The 18,315-nt window shown below is 42.3% G+C and overlaps 1 protein-coding gene across 2 annotated transcripts in view; it reads right to left on the bottom strand.

Annotated features, from left to right (window-relative positions):
* EP300 (E1A binding protein p300) overlaps window positions 1-18,058 on the bottom strand; it is a 65,968-nt gene extending 47,910 nt beyond the window's left edge. The window contains exons 1-2 of one of the 2 annotated variants that reach the window (XM_055711236.1): window positions 15,299-18,058; window positions 166-824 (exon numbers count right to left, since the gene is read on the bottom strand). In XM_055711236.1, coding sequence (XP_055567211.1) covers window positions 166-824; window positions 15,299-15,392 — 753 coding nt within the window. In that variant the 5' untranslated portion in view covers window positions 15,393-18,058. The remainder of the gene's footprint in view (window positions 1-165; window positions 825-15,298) is intronic. The other variant, XM_055711235.1, reaches the window with a different exon arrangement.
* Window positions 18,059-18,315: the final 257 nt, after the last annotated feature.

Raw genomic sequence — 18,315 nt, 5'->3', positions numbered from 1 at the left:
ACAAATTCCACTTTAGCAGTATATAAACTATTTACCACATGATCCAGGGCTCTTAAAAGAAAAAAAATACTATTCCATAGAACCCATATTGCAGAGGAATAAATCTTACAAAACTAAGTCAACAATAAGAAGGAAGGTAATAAAGTCAAGTTTAGCTTGTCTTACCTTGTTCATTGCTCCAGGCTGTGGCCCTCTCAGTCCAGCCTGTCCTCCCATCTGTGGAGAGCCTTGTTGCAGTGTCTCAGCCAACAAGTTACCAGCACTACCCATTCCTGGGTTTGGGTATGGCACATTAGGTCGCCCTCTGCCTGCTCCAATTGAACCGTTCATGACTTGCCCCTGCATCATCCCCTGTCCATTGCCTGCTGCCAACATCCCAGGATTCATGCCAGCATTCATCCCTGTGTTCATTCCCATGCCAGGCTGGTTAACTGGACTGTTTACTGTTGGCATCATTCCGGCTGTGGATTGGGCTGAAGGACCCTGGTTTGGTCCACTTGCACCCATTGACATATTGGGAGAAGTCAAACCAGCCTGTGCCATGGGGCTTTTCACCATGCTGTTTAACATTCCCATTCCAGGACTATTTTGTTGGGTTTGACTGGCCATGCCTTGGCCAGGGCCACCAACCCCCATATTGAGATTTGGGGAACTACCAGCCCGTAGAAGTTCAGACAGCTGCTTATGTTTAGAGGCAGCATCCTGTGCCAGGCCAAGGCTAGTCTGCAGCTGATTAATGTCACCACCATTGGTGAGTCCCAGTTCTGTGGAGCTTATCAGTTCGTCTGGCAAGTCATGTTCCAGATCAAAAAGTGATCCAAAATCTGAAAAACAAAACAAATTTTATATGAGGTCAGAACAATCAGTAATGTCTTGAAAAGAAATCTTGTTCATTAGTTTCTATTTTTTTTATTTCAAGTAACTAGCAAAACTACACTTTCTATGTTCCAGCAAAATTCCTGTATCAGTCATTACTGAAAAATATCCAATTTGTCATGATAAAAGTAATTTCTAAACTTTATAGAGTCCAAACTAGAGAAGGCCATTGTACCTTACTCTCCCTACAACAGTTTGTGTTGAAAGATCACCAGGTATCTTAGACTATGATCTCTCAACTTGAGAGATTTGATAAGGAGAGAAAAAAACCCCTCTATTTAAAAAAATCTCACAGAGTTAGCCAATAGAATCAGACAATAATTATTAAAAAGGATTAAAAGTCTGATGGGAAAGCATGGTGTCAAATTTTTAACTTTCACTGAACTCTATTTTGGGACAGACATAGCTAATATAGTAGTATAGTTTCCAAAAAATGTTTACTATTTATAAAATAATAAATAGATGTTTGATTGTCAGTTTTTGGGGTGGGTTGGTTCTTGTTTGATTTTTTCTTTTTTGTTGTCACTGGGTGTTTTAATATTTAAAAAAAAAAAAAAAATCCGCTATATCCAGTCATTCCCAGCACAGAATTGCAAAATCCCATTGAACTTCATTGGGCAGCCAGTATCTTCCCACAACACTGTCAGAAAACTAAGTAACCCTGCCGGCCATGAAGCTGTAAAAAAAAACAACATTGGGATGAACAATCAAATTCCCATCTGAAAAGCCCATGCAAAGCAATACGCAAGGTAACCAAGTAGAGAAAAATTACTATTTGGGATATATAGGTACAAGAATATTATACTGCATCCAGACTCAATTTACTCAAGAAAATGAGCTCTTATGTCTGCAGAAGCAGCATGCACCTTGATCTGTATATTTAATCTATGGTAGTTAAAACAAAAATAACCTAGAAAGTTTATGGCTAAAACCTGAGCCACTGTGACATACCTATGCACAACTAGGTTGTAAAGCTTAGTATTTGGAATCTGAGAAAATCTAGTAAAGGAAGGGTTTTTTAAATCTTAAGTACTGGAACATTTCAGCACCACTAATGCTAGAAAGGTCATTTCATGGATGCTCTGTAGGAGGCCAATGCACTGCATTTTCAAAAACTTCAGACCTAGACAATGACCGAAATTACTACTCATTATCTCAGCAATTGCATTTAAAAAGAAACGTCAATTACACTGAATTCTAGAGAAGCTGGCAAAATCACTTGGTCCAAACATTTATGGAAAAGGCCTACAGTTAAACAGCATGTAAGTTAGAAAAGCTCATCAGCATTAGAAATCTGTTCAAAATGTTTCACGCAATACCATACCCAAACTGCCAAACTCCAGTACTAACACAGTTTCTACAACTTTGCAACTCTTATCACATATAGGATCATGACTTAAGAATTCTGAAAATATGGTATGAGGTTGGCAAGAGCACAGGTATACCACAACAAGAGATTTTGTAACTCCATTTACATATTCTTCATTACTGCAAAGCACAATAGACAAAATGAAAATTTCCACTAAACAACTACATTTTAAACTATTAAAATCAGTTAGCCCATTCTTCATTAACATAAACCTGGTGTAAAAGTTATGCTTTGCAACACATACTAAGGACTGATCTTTCATTTGCATGACTGGTATTTTTGAAGATTCAGCAGTGAAAGAAGAATCAGAACAATAAAGCTTTTCCCAGGTTCTCCTGCGTTTAAAATAATTTAGTTTCATGCCAGTAGACTTATCTCCTGCCCCTCCCCTCCCCCCAAAAACCCACAAAAAAGCAAACCAAATTTACAATGCTTAGTGGTTAGCTTAAGAATTAAATATTGGTGAACATGGGAAGACTTACAGTGGAAGAGACCCTCTGATTAGAGGAGGATGGAGAAAGCAATCAGAAAAATACATGACAGTCTAAAATAACTTCAACAGGCATGTTAAGATGCCTGTTAGGAGATCTTTAACGTGCAAATGTTGAAGCACTACATCCAGAAAACACTCTGGCTAATAACCTGACAAGCAGTCCATGAGTGAGGAACCAGTGAAAAAAAACAATCTGTAGTTCACAAGTTAGCCTGCTGTCCAGAAAAAAAAAATCTCCTTCATGGTGAACAAACAGAACTGAAAATGGAAGTTGAGTGTCTGGAAAGAACATGAGCCAGCACAAACCCTGTACCTACAACATAACCATAAAGACAGCACACAGCAACCTCCCATCTGCAAACTGGGAAACAGCTGCTGAGGCAAAGACGCCCACAAAGCTCAAAGGCCAGTTTTGTGACTGACTGTAGCTGGGGTAAGAACTTCAGCTCCAAAACAGACACAGCTTCTAGGATAGGGTGAGTCCCAAAACAAAAATCCCCACTTCACCTTTTTTGAGGTCAGCCATTGCATATTAAACCTTTCACGAAACCACCTGGAAAGTGATCGGTAAATGTCTACATATGAAGAACTAATTTATTCTTCAAACCACAGCAGAATATTTCCTCAGGAAGACTGATCTAGAGGATTTCAGATATAACACTGCAAAGGGGCAGTGTAACTCCTGTTTTGAGAGATGAAGATTTGCTCATCTTTCTTCACAAGAAAGTATTTATCTCCTTCTGTGAAGACCTCATTCTTTTTGAAATGCCCCCTCCTCATAAATAAGAAGATAATTCCAGCTTTAAGGCTTACTTGCTCACATCCGCCTGGAGTATCCAGGTACAAGCTACCTGAGCTCCTTGGCTTGGCCATTCTGTGCCACCCATGAACAGGAAGAAAAATGTTATAAAAACCTCAAAGGGGTTTTAATTTTTTTATTTATGTCTCAAGACACAACAAATCAACAGCTGCATAAAAAAAAAAATCACAAACCAATAAATGATTGTGAGATAATCCCAACTGAATTAGTTCTTTACACCAAAAAATGTAAACTGCTCTTTCCATATAAGACTAACTTCTTAGGATTTTTAATCCTAGAGAATACACAACAGAAGATTCATCATAAAACAATAGTATCCGCTACAAGCCAAAATTGGAAGCAGTAAACACCAACCATGCAGTATTCTGGTGTGAGTTTGCTCTTTTTGCAAGTCCTTTCCAAAACCAAAACTCCAAAGTTGTCTTCAGTCAGCAGATAAACAACAAACTAGAAAAACTTTCATTTGTCTAGTCAACTATGAAAATTATGTCTTTAGTCAATTGCCAGGAAGCAGAAGTTTGCAGATACAGGACTGAAAGGGGAACAGTCTCAAAAGACCACAAAGATCACTAAGACTTTGTGTATATCTAGCAACAACTGCCATCCATTTCACAGTCTTCTGCACATAGTAAGTATCCTAAAGCCCACTGTAGAGAGTTCTACCTATGATCAATCCAAAAGCTGACAAGGCTGGGCCAGACAGCTCATAGACTACGTGAAAATAATAGCACATACACTCACACAAGAGCCAAAGGCATAGCATAAGACAATGGTGATAAATATCCAAGGAATGGACTGACTTTCCAGTACACTTGAGTCCACTGATAGCTTTGCAATCTGTTTCATTAAGGATACAGACAAAAATTTCTTACTAACAAAATAAAGCTTGTGGAAAGGCAAAGCAAGCAGATTAGTCCTGCAAAGGTTTGTCTACCTGATACATAATCCCTAGAGATCCTAGTATATAATCAGACACAGAAAAACTGAGATGTAACAGAGCAGACAAAATCTAGCCTATGAGCTCATAAACATTCAGTAATCAGGCAGCAAGTGGTACAGCTAAATCTTGATCTCTGTAGGGAGGCACAGAGTTATTCCACATTATGTTATTTATGGTATTATTAGTGTACTTCTTTCCATAGGTAACAAGAGGATACAGAACAGATTGCTACTGCCACCCTAAGATTCAAAGAAAAGGAAAGGCAAGTACCTCCACAAAACAACATCTAAGTAGGTAATCAGAAAGTCTTTACCTGAGGTACTCTCAACATCCAAAGGTATATAATAATTCCATTTAGGAATTGTACCACTACTGAACACTTAGGCAAGTTTTCTTTGTAGAGTCAAGAAACAGGCCTAACTTGCCGTGGCTACATTAAATCTGTAGTGAGAAAGTGGGTAAGACAGTAGATGGAGCAGGTCCATTTCTTTCAACAGCAGTCCAGTTAGACTGGATTAAATAATATAAATTGCACCCTAAACTGTGTGTGAGAAAGCAACTTCAAAAATCAGTGTGCTAACTTGTGTTGCATACTATGGATTATTTTCTTAGTTTTGGACCCTACTTCTTAGAAGTCTGCCTTTGACAGTGTTTGATCTGCAAGACACAAGGCAACTCCCAGCCTGGGTTGGAAACCCACCTGGCACCAAAATGGACTTTAAACTGGCACAGATTAAGGACTTTGTGCATTCTGAAGTCAATAACATGTGGGTGCCTTATCAAGTGATCAATTTTCAAATGAGCTACAAAGTATTTACTCAAAGCTAGTTTTACTACAAGAGCAGCTAGCAGCACCAGCAATACAAAGGTTCTCAAAGCATGCAGGTAAGGTAGAGATTTCTGAAAACACAAGGAAAATATATCCATACAAGCTATTTAGCAAAGAAATCTACATGTGGGTTCAAGTGCAACATGTTAGTTTTTGACATGCTTTCTAGCCTACAGTCATGATTCAGTCATTTTTTTCATTTCTGGATTAAGACAACAGACCTGTATTCACCTTTCAGAATGAAAGGGGCATTTTATCAATATGGAAATTATCTGGTTCTAGCGAATAGGCTGCAGTGAACAATACTGGTTATCTAACAACTTGTCCACATGCTACAAAATAGCAAGAATGCTTTACTCTCATGTGTACCAAACCTTCAGACTTAAGACCTTCAAGCATTCAGTCTCAAAGAAAAGTTGGTATATATGAAGAAACAGCATCATGTGTGAACAGTGATGCCTGAAGAACTCTGCATACAAGATATGCAAGACAACTCACTCCAGCACTTACCTCACTGCTGATCTTACAGAGAGGTAAGAGACTTCACAGTTCCTGTCCCTGCATCCCATTTGTTATATTATATCCTGAACACCAACATATCAAATTAGAAAGCTGCTGAACAGTCACCATTTTACAAAAATGTTTCTGGGGGATCAAATTATATCACAGACATTAGGTTCACAATGAAACAAGTGGACAAGGCTTAATATGGGACACTGCATACAAAGCATGCACATGACTGGGTTGACAGGAGCCACAGATGATGTTGGACTACACAGAAAACATGATACCTTTACTGTGCTTTCAGACAAAGAATAACAAGAAGCTGCTGAGGTCAGTATCTTCCCTGTGTGGCAACATGAAAGCTATCCAGGAGTCGAACAGGACCTAGATGTAACAGAGGAAGTGCCCAGAGGATACAACCAATACTCCAGAGAAACCTGCTGTTCAAGGCTTGCAGCGAAGCATCAGCATTACAGGCCCTAAAATGTATTGTCTGAAATGCCCTTTAAAAAAACAAGCCAGAACTTAAAACATGAAAACAAAAAAAAAGGCAGAACAAGATCAGGAGACACATTCTCACAAGACAATTCAGGTATCCATGAAAATGCAGAAGTAAAGGTGGAGCACAGACTTGAAACAAAGTGCTAATAAAGAAAGTCATCAATTCCCAAGGCCTCTGCAATTGCAGAAAATTAAGCTAAACATGTTCAGGCAGTTTTATTGGGGAAAAATACCAAACACCAACACGTCTAAGAAAGAAGCAAAATCTCTTTAAGATTACTACCAGGTGGGTGTGAGAGAACTTTGCTGTACAGCATTCTAGATGTCAGATTTATTCTTACCATTAAAGCCCATTAAGGAGAAGGCTTTTCATGTAGATCCTCTATGAAGCTGCAATTACCCAATGGTAACACAAACTCCGTCAAACCATTTTTCCTAACTTTAAAATACAGAGTTAATTTAATCTACAAATTAGTAGACGCAAAACGAAGGGTTAAAAATTTAACATCAGCCTAAGATATTAAGGTCTAGATTCATCACTGCAACTACTGCTTCCAAAATCCTAGGATATCAGCCCCTATATAACCCTAATCATCACTCACGCCCGAAGTGGAATTATGATGGAGAGGTCTTCACTATCTGTTATGCAACAGCAACTGAGGATTCCTATTCTGTAGTAGACTATTTGGGTAACAAAGCCTTCTGCATTAGACTATGATATTAATTCTGTTCCCTACAAGAAACTGAGGAAGCACTGCCTCCTTCCTTCCCTACTAATCCAGAGAAGACCTGAATTTGTTCACTACATCAAGAAACTTGGTAATGTGAAGTAAGACTGCAAACAATACAAGCAGAAAACGCATCTGAAAAGGACATACTCAAAACTCTTGGAAGACCACAAATGCAAAGGCACAAAACTTGTTAGCACATCATGGTAGCACACAACTTCAGGCACAGATTTTTTAAGAACCACCAAACATTCGTTGGTCTAAGTCCAACTCGCCATCTAGAATGCACATAATTTCATTATTAGTTGTAACAACCAGGTATAAACACAAGTATTTTACAAGTGTGAACAAACAAAAAATATCATTCTAAAGCAGCAAAACCTTATCATTCAACATCTACTGAAGTCCTAGAATTAAGACTTTTTTTTTAAGCTATCCTAATTCCTATTCAAACACTGGTGTCAAACATCAACTCTTGCTTAAAAAAAAATATCTCAGTTTTGTGAAGTCTCAATAATCTGCAAGTTTAAGCCATACTTGTCCCAAATATCAACACAAATGCCAATTTTAGTAGACTCTGGTTGATGCATGTTTTTTGCAATTTCAGAATAAAATCGTATTTATAGCAAACTTTTCATTATCATATGCAAAGTTCTTCAAAAACCAGTAGTTAGACATACAGATGATAGCAGGTGTTTACCACTGAAAATCAGTGAAAATTCAATGGTTATGACTCTGGAATATGGAAACGTAACTGTCCCAGGGAAACAGAAGTGGTGTAATCACGTGGAAAAGACTGGGTGCAAGAACCAAGATAGGGTATGTTTAATGTTTTAGTATTATTAAGGCGGAATTTCAGAGACACTGTTGTCTCTGTACCCACCTATTCATGCCGCTACCTTACACAACACAAAGGTACTAGTCTTGCCATCACTAATGGCCCAAATAAGACGAAATTTTAACATTTTAATTATATATTTAATTTAATTTAATATAATTAAAAATACTGAAGTTACACAATTTCCTTGCGAACGTGTTGCTCTTTGCGTAAATTTCACTGTGCTACCTTTTAACTTTAGTGAAAAGCCTCTAAATTAGTATTCTTACTCCCCAGACTATCGTGTGTATGCCACAAACTCCCTTAAGACCATCTTAAATTACCTACTGCTGGCCTGTGGACTTGTTAAATAGTAAGAATGGCATTTCAGTTGGGAGTCTGGTGAATTGTGGACCACCGTGCATAAAATCTGGAAAGTTAGATGCCCTGCTGGTCTGCTATACTGGGTGGGCAAAAAACAGGTACACGCAGATAGGAAGGGAACACCCATATGTGCACAAACACACTGAATCAGTTTCATTTTAGAAGTGATTACAAACCAGTTTCAAGAAAAGAGTAACATCCACTTCATTGTCAAGTTAACAACAACTTTGGAACTATGTAATCTACATAAGCAATTACCAAAAAGTCAAGTCAGTTTTCTGAGTATTACTGACTTGAGTTCCTTCAACATTACTCCCAGGTAAAACTAAAAAGCAGTGAATTTATGTACAAAAAAATACACAAATAAACAAAAAACAGAAGTCAGAAGATCAAGACCTTTTTTATCTTGAACCAGTAATTACCCAGAGCTCCTGAAATTATATTCAGGAATACATAAAAGGCAGTTTAGCTTCAGCAGAATTTGTACTGAGCAAGCAATACAGCAGCATTTTGCCAAATTTTATTTTTAATTAGAATTCTAAAAAAGAAAAACTGAGAACCAGATTATTTTCGTTCACTAACACAGCAAGAGTATGTTGTAAGAAAGATTATCTATTCAGTCCTGCTTGGGAGTTCTACAAAGCAATAAAAAGTAAATCACAATTCTGCAAGCAAACAGATACGGTTGAAAACTCTACTTACATCTCTTATGGAGGTGTAACGAAAGGTGCAGTATGGAGGTATTTCACACCATCAAATGGAGAAAAAGAAAAATCTTTCTCTGTCCCATCTCACAAACACCAATAATAGAAAATAACCTGTGCTGTTTTTGAAGGTCCTGTACCTGACTTGAACGTTTTAATGAAAATCCTAATTTGGAGCACGATTTCATCTCCTTGCTGTTCCTGAAAACACATCTGACATAACAAATTAAACCACAAGTTACTATGATTTGAGTTCACCAGAATTCAACACTCCTTTTTCTGATTTTCTTCAAAAAGTTTGGGAAGAAATGCATGCTTGAAAAAGAATACAGCACGTCAAGTTTTTAAGAGAACTTTAAATACAATATATGCCAATCCATTTTGAGTAAACTTGTCACTATTTTGGAAGAAAATGAAGTAATGTCAGATACATCACTTACTGGTCAGGGAGAGGATATCTATGAATTGCCCTAGTTCAAGTCCTACAAATCCAATGTAACCACCGAAGTTTTTTGTTAGTGCATACAACCATATGCAGAGATAGATACATTTTATATTTCAGCCTGCTGCTACAGTTTAAGACAGAAAAGCCAAATCTTTGGGAAACAGGTGTGCACTGCTTATCTGTCAGTGAAATCTACACAGCAAGTTTACTCCATTTGTCAAATAATAAATCCAAATTACTTTTGGCCAAGCCCACTGTCCTGGTTTCAGCTGGGACACCCTCTCAGAGGGGGCACTAGTTCGGGTGATGAGAAAGATTTAAGCACTATATTTATATTGTTGGAACAAGCACTGAAATGCTGCTCCTGCTAAAGCAGCTAAGCAAGACACTGAGGTGATACACTGGAGGTAACCAAGCTGTCTAAAGAGAAGATGCAAGAAAAACACATTAAATCATACCAAATTAAAATCTTATAAAGTCACTTTCCCCACATTGTAAAGGTACAAGAAAACAGAATTCCTACAGTAGAAGTTCAGCATTTATCCCTAGTACCTTATGAAACCCGCACCCCCTAAAATTGTACGCCAAACCCTAGAGTCTGCTAGACCTTCCCAGATAAACTCTGGCTTTCTGCAAATACACAACTGATCAATAACCTGAACTAGGGACCCCCTAGACTAAATCCAAACCCTGCTCTAGGGCCATGAGGGGCAAGATGCAAAAACTAGTAGCTTTGGGGGGGGGGGGTGTGGGGGGTGTGGTGTGGTTAATCTAGGATTTAAATTCCCAAGTTCAGCAACAAAGGTCTTCCCAGCAATATCAAACTTGTGAATCTGTGTTTTTAAACTGCAACAGTAAACTGGTTTTCTAGTCTCAAAGGGTTTTTTATTTGTAAGTGCTCAAGATTTAGTTTTACATCACAATATGTACAGTCCTTGTGTTGTAGTGGGTATTTCTTTTCTAAAAAGTTAGGTACCTTTCTAACACAGCTCAGAAAATTTACATACCTATGTCAGACACAAACACATAATCCACCTGGTAAAAGGGGCAAAAAAGCAGAGATATAGCAGTTTGTAAATCTATGAGGTTCAAAAGTCTGCAAGATTTTCTTTAAAATGTTACTAAGCACCATATGAATGATTGGTTTACTTTCTAAAGAAAATCTTGCAGACTTAAATTCTCTAAATTTATTCCTAATGCAGTTAATTTGAGAACCTACTTAGCTACAAAGCAAAGATGCCCATTTTTGCCACACAAGCATCCACTGATATAATACTCTATTTACAGTATATGCATCCATCAAACTGTTTTAAGGCATCTCTCATCTCATAACTACTAATACTCTGGGGGAAAAAAAGAGCAAAGAAGTGATTCTCAACAAGACAGGACAACAATATCTATCTGATGGCTCTAAGTTGAATGTAACTAATGACTTGGTCTTCAACACCAGCCAAAAACCAGACTTGTGAAAAGTATTTAATTTTAAAAGTAGGATATACAAACACTAGGGAAAACACCCATAAACTGTCTGAAAACAAAATTGAAAGCAGTGCCTATGCCTCTGGAAAAGGCAGTGAGACAAGATCAATATGATTCATTTTGAGCAAAGAAACATCCCAATACATTTATAACAAATGAAAGATGAGTATCAGTCAAAATTGCAGTAGCCCAGGCAAGGTTTCATTACAAGTCTTAGACCTTTGATGTAAGGGAGAGTAAAGTTTTAAAGGTCAGAAGCATTTACCTAGAAAAAAAGGAACATACAAACTTTAGAAAAGATGGGTACTGGAAGAGACATTAAAGATGTGCTATTACTCAGAAAAACAAGACTTTTGGATATAGTAAACTAAAGGATATTAAGGAACATACCACAAATATGCACACTGATCTCTGACATAACACACATGCCAACTAATTGTAGAAAACTGACTTCCAACATTATAACATGCCAGAAACACTAAGCACTTAAAATCCTATTTTCAGATCTAGCAACCCAAAGACATGATACCATACAACCACACTGCAGCAGAGAGTATACTCCATTTTTATTCCTTGACAAAACACAGCAGTTCTGAATTCAAAGCCCAAAAAGCTTTCCTAGTTTACAGAAAACAGATTTTCTTGGGGGTAGGGGGGTGGAGGGGGCTGTAAAACATGATTAAACTCTCCCTTCCTGAATACACCACACAGAAATCCGTAGGGGCACCTGCATTACTGCAGGAATAATTGACAGGTTCACAAATTATATATATATATATGTACACACACACACAGGTTTAAGGCATCCAGCTACAACTGTATACTAAAGACTTCCACTCATTTACTCAAGAAGGTAACTTCAAGATCGACTCAAATTATTCTGTTATACTGGGGGAAGGCTGGGGGGGGCGGTGGGGGGAAGGGAAGGTGTTGAGTAGGCTGCTATACACCAGTTTGCTAATACAATGTTTAAAAAAGTCTTGGTAGACTAGGTGCAACATATCAAAATAGTGTTTCTAACACTAAGGAACAGTAAGCAAACCCAGCTACACTGGGCAAAGTATTTGTGTCAGTGTAACAAAGCTAGTACACAAGAGCTGTGCAAGCATCCAGTGTCACAAACTCACATCCTGTACTAAGGATACTATACCAACAAAAGGTGACCCCACTGCAGAGCTGTAACGGCCCTCAAAACACCTGGACAAGATCTGTGTTATTACCATTACTCCTTGCAACAAACATAACATTTAAATAGAAAAAAAAAAAATGTAGAAAATCCTCTAGCAGCTTACGGGAATCCACACAGTCCTGCTCCTGAAGCTATTTTAGACACACAACATTTAAGAAAAGAAAAATGAGACCATTCAAAAATTATAATATCCTACATGACACTGACAATACCAAGACTTTCTAAATTACTGATAAATGTTTGTTACAAGATGTGCTACAAACATTTTGGTTGCCCTGTAAGTCTGTTATTCTCACCTCCTAAAGAAGGAATTGGCATTAATTAACTAACTCAAAACTATACCAATACAGTATGTTCTATGCCAAAGCAAATTCTGAGCAGGGAATACAGAAACCATTTAAGACTTCTAAGACAGAAAGGGATGCAGCACTCCAACAGCAGTGAGAAATGCAGCTGGCTGCTGCCAATAAATCAAGCATATTAGGACAATCTTTGCTGACTTCTAAAAGAAAAACACCAACATCTGAGTTTAGTACATTCCGAGCCCAGAATATCACTATGATCCGAGTCTACAGTGAAAACATGAGTGAATTAGAGACACGACGTAGTCTTCAATATAAATACAATTAACGTCTGCAAGTTTGGAAATAAAGTTATCTCGTCAGTTATTGTTTTTTGGTATCTAACAGGCTAAAACAGTATTTCAGATTAAGAAATTAGTCAAAAAGTTACTAGCAAAAGAAACACTGAAAGATCCACTATGCCCATGTGCTGGAAAAAGTGTCATCAACAGTGCAAGTTTATTACCTTTCTCCTTCCCTCTCTAATGATGCTGTGATTCTAACAGTTTTAAAAAGAGTGCCTGAGTAAGTACATAAGCACTATATTATTTATGTTCTATAATTAACTATGGAGTGGGGACAATATAACAGATTCTGTAAGTGGAATTTCCTTAATGAAAGCTGATTGCACTATTTCAAAGCAAATTTAAGGAGCAGTTAGTGAAAAAACGTAAACTCCAAAGCAGTTTCCCACAACAGCAAAAGTGAGACAAAAAAAAAAGTCTCTCAAGTAGCAAATGAAAAAATACAACTCTCAAAACTAATTGAAGAGGTTTGATATTATTTAATTAGAGAAACAGATATGAGAAACAGATATGACATCATGTCAAAAAACACAGAAAGTGCAACTGTCCCAAATTCAGTTAAGTTGTCAACAAAAAAAATCCAGAACAGGAATCCTTTAACAGTTATTTATGTAGCATATATGAAGTGTTTGCACCACTATAAACCTCTGCATAGCTATCAGGTGATGACAATCGCAATCACTTTGAGAAAAGTTATCCCGTTCGTACACTACTGAAACAATCCCTAATGTTTTACCATAACTGTAAAAAGTTTTTATTAAGCTGCCCAGTAAGTGAACAACTAAAACAGACTTAAGTATTCTGTGAAAATCTGCATCTGTTAAACCAAAATAAATTCAAAAATTATCCAATTTGTGACAAGACAACTGATCACAAATGTCTTAGATGTGTGCTCATCTGAACCAAAATTTGCCTTTAACTTCCATATTTTTCAAGTATCAGGACTTTTTTCACAAAATACATTTTTATTTCACCTCTCTAAACAGAGCATGAAAACCACAGTTAAGACAAAATAAAAATGGTTACTACTGAATTAAGTACCAATTTCCAAGTGTTGCACAAAAGAACCAACAACTAGCTCCCGCTGAACAGCAGCTTCTCCAACACTCTTCTACTCTCTTACTAGAGACCTGTTGATACTAGGAATAGTTATGTCCTCCAGTTACAACATAGTATTGCCTCTATCTAATATGGTCTAAAAGTTAGACACAAACTTTTCAAAACTAATACATCATTCACCAAGAACAGAAAAGGCAAAACCCAAAATTTTGAAGTCAATCACATCCACTGCTAAACCAAGAACGGGCTACTAAAGCCTCCTGTTTACAGTCAAATGAGAAGCTTTAAAAAAAACCACCCAACCACTACCAAAAGCCAAACCCAAACAACCAACCCTTCTCCTTTCTCTTGCCAGCTGTTAACTGCATTGAACAAGAACACTGGTGGCTTCGGAAATGCCACTACTCACCAAACTGACAGGAGGAAGCCTCCTCCATATCCCATAGGCCAAGATCTAAAGTGAGTTCAAAGAAACTCCTGCGGGACAGGTAACCAAGTACTCTCACAGCATAATTGCCACCAAATACTCATCTGCTTCACAAGAAGCATTACAAAGCTGAACAGCCCTTTGTTACTCCCTCCCCCCTTCCAGTACAACCATTTCACATTTGCTAGGGCTTGGGACACCCAAGATTTCCAACCTCTAGCTTACCTTTGAAGGACTGCAGAGAAGCCCCCCCTACCTCCACAGCCCTTAACTCTACAGGGGAATTTCAGACATTTTGCTCTCCCAGCAAAGAAATGGAAGATGCAAGATGAACTACACTCCATATTGATTCTTAATGCAAATAAGGTGAAATAACATTTAATTTCTAAGAAGGTAAAAAGTCTCGCTTAACCTTATGCCCCAAGCTTGGGATCTGGATTTTGGTTTTAGTTGGGGTTTTTTCCCCTAAAGCCGATGGTCTACCTGAATCAGAAAAACAGCTTTTAGATATTCTTCTGTAAATCAAATACGCAGACTGCAAGTAAGAAGAAAAAAAAGAAAAATGGCAGAGAAATAAATCTTGTTTCTAACAGAGCTGTAAAAAACCCCTTGTATATATGCAAAAACAAGAAATAAGACACATTTTGTGTGTACGAATGTACACACGTAATTCAACAATAAAGTGTAGAAAAGCATCATCTTTAGCACTATTTCGTATTTCTGTAACTGGCATTAAAGGTACATGCTTAGCAAAGAGCTCGGTAATAACTACTATTGTGAAAGACACGAAAATGACAAACTGTTAAGTCTTATCTGCAGTTGATCAAAAGCACAATAAACTGAACAGCTTTGCTTTCAATCACTTCCAAAAAAATAGAAGGGCTGAAACATCCGAACACCCTTCCTATGCTATTAATGCCAATAGGTTCAAACGGAGCGAAAACGGGAGAAACAGGCAGATAGAAAGGACTAAGGCAAGCACGAGTTAACAGCAGCAAAAGGGAGGAGGAAAATTAGGCAGAAGAGGGGAGAAAAGAGCTGTAATTGCGGCCCCGAAGGTGGGGAGGGCCTGGGCCCCCGAGACTGACCTGTGCCGTCGCTGGCGGACACGGAGAGCGCCGGTGAGGAGAGTTTAGGCCGCTTGGCTGAAGGCGGGCCCGGCTCCACCACATTCTCGGCCATTTTTAATTCTTTTTTAGACAATCACTCAGAGCAGAGAGACCGTGGGGGGTGAACCCCAAAACCTTCACCTTCTTCTCGGGCCCCGAGTCAGCTGAAGAACAACAATAACGCCGAGAGCGAGCGCGGAGGATCTGGCGGAGGAGGGGGGGCAAGTTCCCCTTTTTCTGCCTCTCGGCTCCGGGAGGGCGGCAGCGGAGAGGCAGGGAGAAGGTGGGAGCAGGGGCGGGAGGGGAAGAGGCCTCTTCCCCCAGGCGAAAGGGCTGAGCAAAGATGGGAAGAGCAGGTATAACCCCCGCCAAAAAAAAATAAAAAAAAATTAAAAAAAAGCCGGTGGGGTTTGGTTGGTTGGTTTTTTTTTTTTTTTCCCAGTAAAATTAATCCCGGCTGTTGTGCTGCTGGTGCTTCCTTGCCGCCGCCACCATCATCTTCATCCTTCGGGGGGTCTCCTCCTCCTGCTGCCTCCTCACCGCCGCCATCAGCCTCTTCCTCCTCGGCGCCGTCCTCCTCCTCCTCATCGCCACAAGGAGGCGGGCGAAGGAGGGGAGAGGAGGAGGAAAAAAGAAAAAAAGATCACCGTCCTTTAGCAGCTCCTTCCCCCTCCAACACCACCCTGCAAAAAAATACCCACCACCAGCGACAGGGCTGGGGGGGAGGTGGTGGGGCGAGAGGCAAGGCGTGTGCGGGGTCCCCAGCTCCACTCGCTTCTTCCTTGCCCGTCGCTAATGGCTGCAGAGAGGGGAGCTGTAAGGATGAGGAGGGTGAGGATAAGTCCCAGGAGTCTCCGCTTCACATCTTGTTGTGCAGGGAAGGAGGAGGGGTTGTTGTCCTGATGGAGGCAGCACCGATCGCAGGATGGGAAGGTGGAGGGCGGGTTTCAACACCCTCTCTGCCCCCCCCTCCCTTCTCTTCTTTCCCCTTCCTCTTTCTCTCGCTCTCAGTAGCGAGCTGCCCCCCCCCCTCCGGCGCAGGCAGAGGGGCCGATCCCACAGCAGCGGCAGGAGGAGGAGGAGGAGGAGGAAGAAACCGGCCCCTCCCCCCCTCTGCCTACCTTCCCCCCTCCCGGGCGGCCGAGGATGGTTGCGAGCGCTGGCGCCGGGCAGGGAGGGGGCTGCCCGTCTCCGCTCCCGCGGACCCACGGGCTGTGCAGGGCGCGGAAAGCGAGGGGGAAAAACCTCGGCCGCTGCGCGGGCGCGGCGGGGACTCGCTCTTCGCCTCTGCGAGGGTGGGGAAGGAAGCGAAGAGGTTGGTAGTCGGGGTGGGAGGGGAGGCCGGTCAGCGACCCCTCCGAGAAAACGAGGGTGGGTAAAATCAAAATAAGAAAACAGAAGAAAAATTACGCCGGGGGAGGGCGGGGGACTCGCCCCGGGGTGGGTTAAATAGCCGGGAGGGGGAGGGGGTCCTCGACGCTCCCCGGCGGGGGGGGGGGGGGGGGGGGCGGGACGGCGCAGGCAGCGCGGGGGCCGAGCGCAGGCTCCCTACTGCCCCTGCCTGGCGCTCGGCAGCGGCCCGGCTGCGGCCGCTCCTGTGGCGTGTGGCGGAGCGGGCAGAAGCGCGGGTGGAGGGGAGCACAGGCGAGAAAGAAGTCGCGGAAAAAGACAAGAGAGAAAAGGATAGAGAGAGAAGATAGAGGGGGCGGGCAGGCTGGGGGGGGGGGGGGGGGCGTCTCGGCTCCTCGCTTCTGTCCCCGTCCCCTGGCCGGGCCCCTGGGTCTCTGCGCTGCCCTCCCCCTGGCTCGCCCCGTCCGGCTCGGCCTCTCGCTCTCGCTCCCTCCCTCAGTCGCTCACACACAAACAAAATGGCGGCTGTTGTTTCTTCACTCTCCCGAGTCCTCGGAGGGAAGCGAGCAGCGGCGGCGGCGGCCGGAAATGAGCCAAGAGAAAAAGGGGGCGGGGCCAGGCCTGGGGGCGGGACCCGGCGGCGCTGGCGCAACAATGGAACGCGGGGGGCTGGCGTGCCGCGGAGGGGGTAGAGGAGCGGAACCGCCCGACAGCCGTCACGACATCGCGCCCGTCCAATCAGCGTCCGCCCCTCGCCGGGTTCTTCCGCAAACCCCCTGGCTCCGCCCCTTAAAGGCGAAGAGCTATTTCATGGTAATTAAAAAAAAAAAAAAAAAAAAAGGCTCCTTCTGCCTCCTCCTTCCCCTCCCCTCACGCTCTTTTCTGTCGGCAGAAAAGTGCGCGGCGCCGGCCCGGGGGAGGGGGTCGCTCGGCCCCGCCGCGCTGCCCGGTATCCGCCACCCTGGGAGGCCGTAGGCAGAGCGGGCTCCTCCCGCCGCGGCGCTGCCTCACGGGTGCCGGCGCCCGGCCGGTTCCCGGCGGGCGGGGCGCTCCTTCCGCCGGCGCCGGGCCTTGCTGCGCCACAGCTATGGCAGGCTGGGCCGGCGGGCGGGCAGGCCCCGGGGCGGCCGGGCGGGGGTACAGCCCCCACGGCCTAGGAGGAGCGGGGATGGCAACGGTGCCCACAGCCGCAGGCAGCGGGTCAGCGGCCGCACCGACCCCCGGGGCCCGGCGGGGGTGAATGTGCGAGACCTAGAGACACGCTTCGCGTACGGCTCAGCTCGGGGGGGGGGGGGGAGAGCTGCCGCAGGTTTCCAGCGATGTTACAGAAAATAAATAACAAAAAAACCCCTGAGACAAACCCAAAATATTTTATCCCAAGGAGTAAAGAAGCCCGCAAAACCCACGCTTTATGCCAAGAAGCGGGGAGGGAGGCAGGAGGCGTTACGCGGTACAGCCGCAGCCTGCAAAGGCACCGGCTCCTCGGGGGCCGGGCGGGCCGGCTCGGCGAGGACAAGTAACGGCCGGGCTGCCCTCGGCAAGGCATGCAGCCCCCGGGCTGTCTGAAGGTCAGGATTACTGACCCACCGAGACTTCCCTCCCTATCTTTTAAGTGCTCATCAGCGAGGAAATGGCCCATCACAGCT

Source organism: Falco cherrug, chromosome 5, assembly GCF_023634085.1.
Source record: "Falco cherrug isolate bFalChe1 chromosome 5, bFalChe1.pri, whole genome shotgun sequence".
Taxonomy (NCBI): domain Eukaryota; kingdom Metazoa; phylum Chordata; class Aves; order Falconiformes; family Falconidae; genus Falco; species Falco cherrug.
The sequence above is the reverse complement of the archived record's forward strand: the minus strand, read 5'-3'. Positions and strand labels throughout refer to the sequence as shown.